General features: G+C 42.4%; 1 protein-coding gene across 1 annotated transcript; it reads left to right on the forward strand.

Moving 5' to 3' along the window:
* Positions 1–572: 572 nt before the first annotated feature.
* LOC111666739 (serine/threonine-protein kinase WNK1-like) lies at positions 573–1,818 on the forward strand. The gene is made up of 4 exons (XM_023422199.2): positions 573–771; positions 895–1,088; positions 1,259–1,435; positions 1,526–1,818. The coding sequence occupies exons 2-4, from the start codon at positions 899–901 to the stop codon at positions 1,801–1,803; spliced, it is 645 nt and encodes a 214-aa protein (XP_023277967.2). The 5' UTR covers positions 573–771; positions 895–898; the 3' UTR covers positions 1,804–1,818.
* The last annotated feature ends 71 nt before the right edge of the window (positions 1,819–1,889 follow it).

The raw sequence follows: 1,889 nt of genomic DNA on the forward strand, positions 1-1,889 counted from the left end.
TAGTGTAAAGCCTTTCTCATACTGGACCAATATATTGCACAGGGTCCTACAGTGCACAATACTGAGTACCATACAAAACAGATTTTTCACGCTGTCTTACCAGTAAATTTACTGCCATCACTGTAACTGGACTGGCTAAATGAAGAATAATATGGGTCTTTAAATGGATGATCATTTTATCACAGCCATCTTTTTTTTTTCCTTTTGATATATGACCATAGTATAAGCAGGTTAACGCACTTTGAGGGGGCTTTATGGAAAGTTATGGTCTGTGGAGGCATCTACACCTCTGCCTCATTCGTTAAATTTAAATATATCCTGTTGGTATAGGCTGGGAATTATTAATGAGAGCTTTTACAAATACAGTAGACTTATTTAGTTACTGAGTTTAAAAAATAATAATAATAATTTTAGTTTCAATCATATCAGAAGATAAACCTTTGGTTTGGTCTGTAAATTTGCATGAAACAAAGATTTTCATCATCCTGTGCATGGAACACAGATGGATGTCAAGAGTACGTTTTTAGATCATATGAAGTCCTCTGGTAAACCTATCATATTGCAGTAATGATCTTGTGTTAAATTTCCCACAGTGACCCCAGCTCCAGCAGCAGGCTCAAGTCCGTCACATGGCTCCAGTATTCAGAATGGGCCCTCATCTTCAACCTCTGACCCGCATAATGCACATACGCATTACAGCAGTGACAATGATGACGACTCAGAGACTGAGGACGAGGCTTTGCAGAAAGAAATTAGCCGTCTGAGAGAAAAGTATGTCACATATTTACAATTCCATTTTACAATTCCCTTATTTACCCATACGACTGTTGGTTCACAGCTCAGTGGAAGTATTTTAACATGACTGTTTTTGTGCCTTTCCTCTCCTGCTCACAGACATATGAAGGAGATTCAGGCCTTGCAGACGCGTCAGAAAGAGGAGATAGAGGCTCTGTTCACGCGCATGGGCAAACATCCTCCTCCATCTGTCCTCTCCCCTGCTGTGGCCATGGCTGGAGGTCGACGTAGGCTTAAAAGCAAAAGCCACAAATCTGCTCGCAGTAGTGGACAACCCAGTCCCATACACTCAGGTAAGGACACTAAACTGGCTGTTCAGTTTTTTGACTGATTTATTATCAACTTTGAGATAAATACTGCAGTTTGTGTTTTATGTACATGCTTTACCAAATAGCCTAGCTGTTCAAATAGTATGTACATGTTTAAATATAAAACTCATTCTATGCTGTGACCACGTGTTCAGGATCGCCAGCCTCGGTTCAGAGCCTCCATGGTTCAGAGTCCCCTCCAAAGCAAAGTTCACCTTCTGCATCAGAGGCCTCAGAAACAGCAACAGATGCATCACAAGCAGTTGGCAGGTTATCCCTGCAGCAGCTCCGATCCTCTCCATCCATGCCCAGCCTCAGCAGTTGCTCCACAGGTATGTGCAAACACTTGTCACACTGAGTTGCATGAATTGATTTCCTAAATTAATTTCCTTGTTGACATCTCGCCTCTCCTCGTTTCCCAGGATCAATTGGGACCAGCTCCACAAACGGTTCAGGCCACTGCCAGAACCATTCTACTTCCGTGACACAGGCGACTGGACCCACTCCTCCTGCCTCCCACACCCAGAAGGGCAAAGGCACATTCACTGATGACCTGCACCAACTGGTGGATAACTGGGCCAGAGATGCTATCAACCTCTCCCAATGCAAGAGAGGTCCTAAAACTGGAGCACAGGCAGCACTGGGGCATGATGTAAGCATTCAGTACTTTCTTTTAAAGAAAGACTGGAGCATTTTATAACTATATGATCATGTGTGATATTTTTGTTTTTTGCTAACCACTTACTGTCTGTAAAAATGTTGCATATTCAGTTGTAAGATTTATTT

The sequence above is a fragment of the Seriola lalandi genome, unplaced genomic scaffold, assembly GCF_002814215.2.
Source record: "Seriola lalandi dorsalis isolate HSWRI2012SDOR001 ecotype SW California unplaced genomic scaffold, Sedor1 jcf7180002003105, whole genome shotgun sequence".
Taxonomy (NCBI): Eukaryota; Metazoa; Chordata; class Actinopteri; order Carangiformes; family Carangidae; genus Seriola; species Seriola lalandi.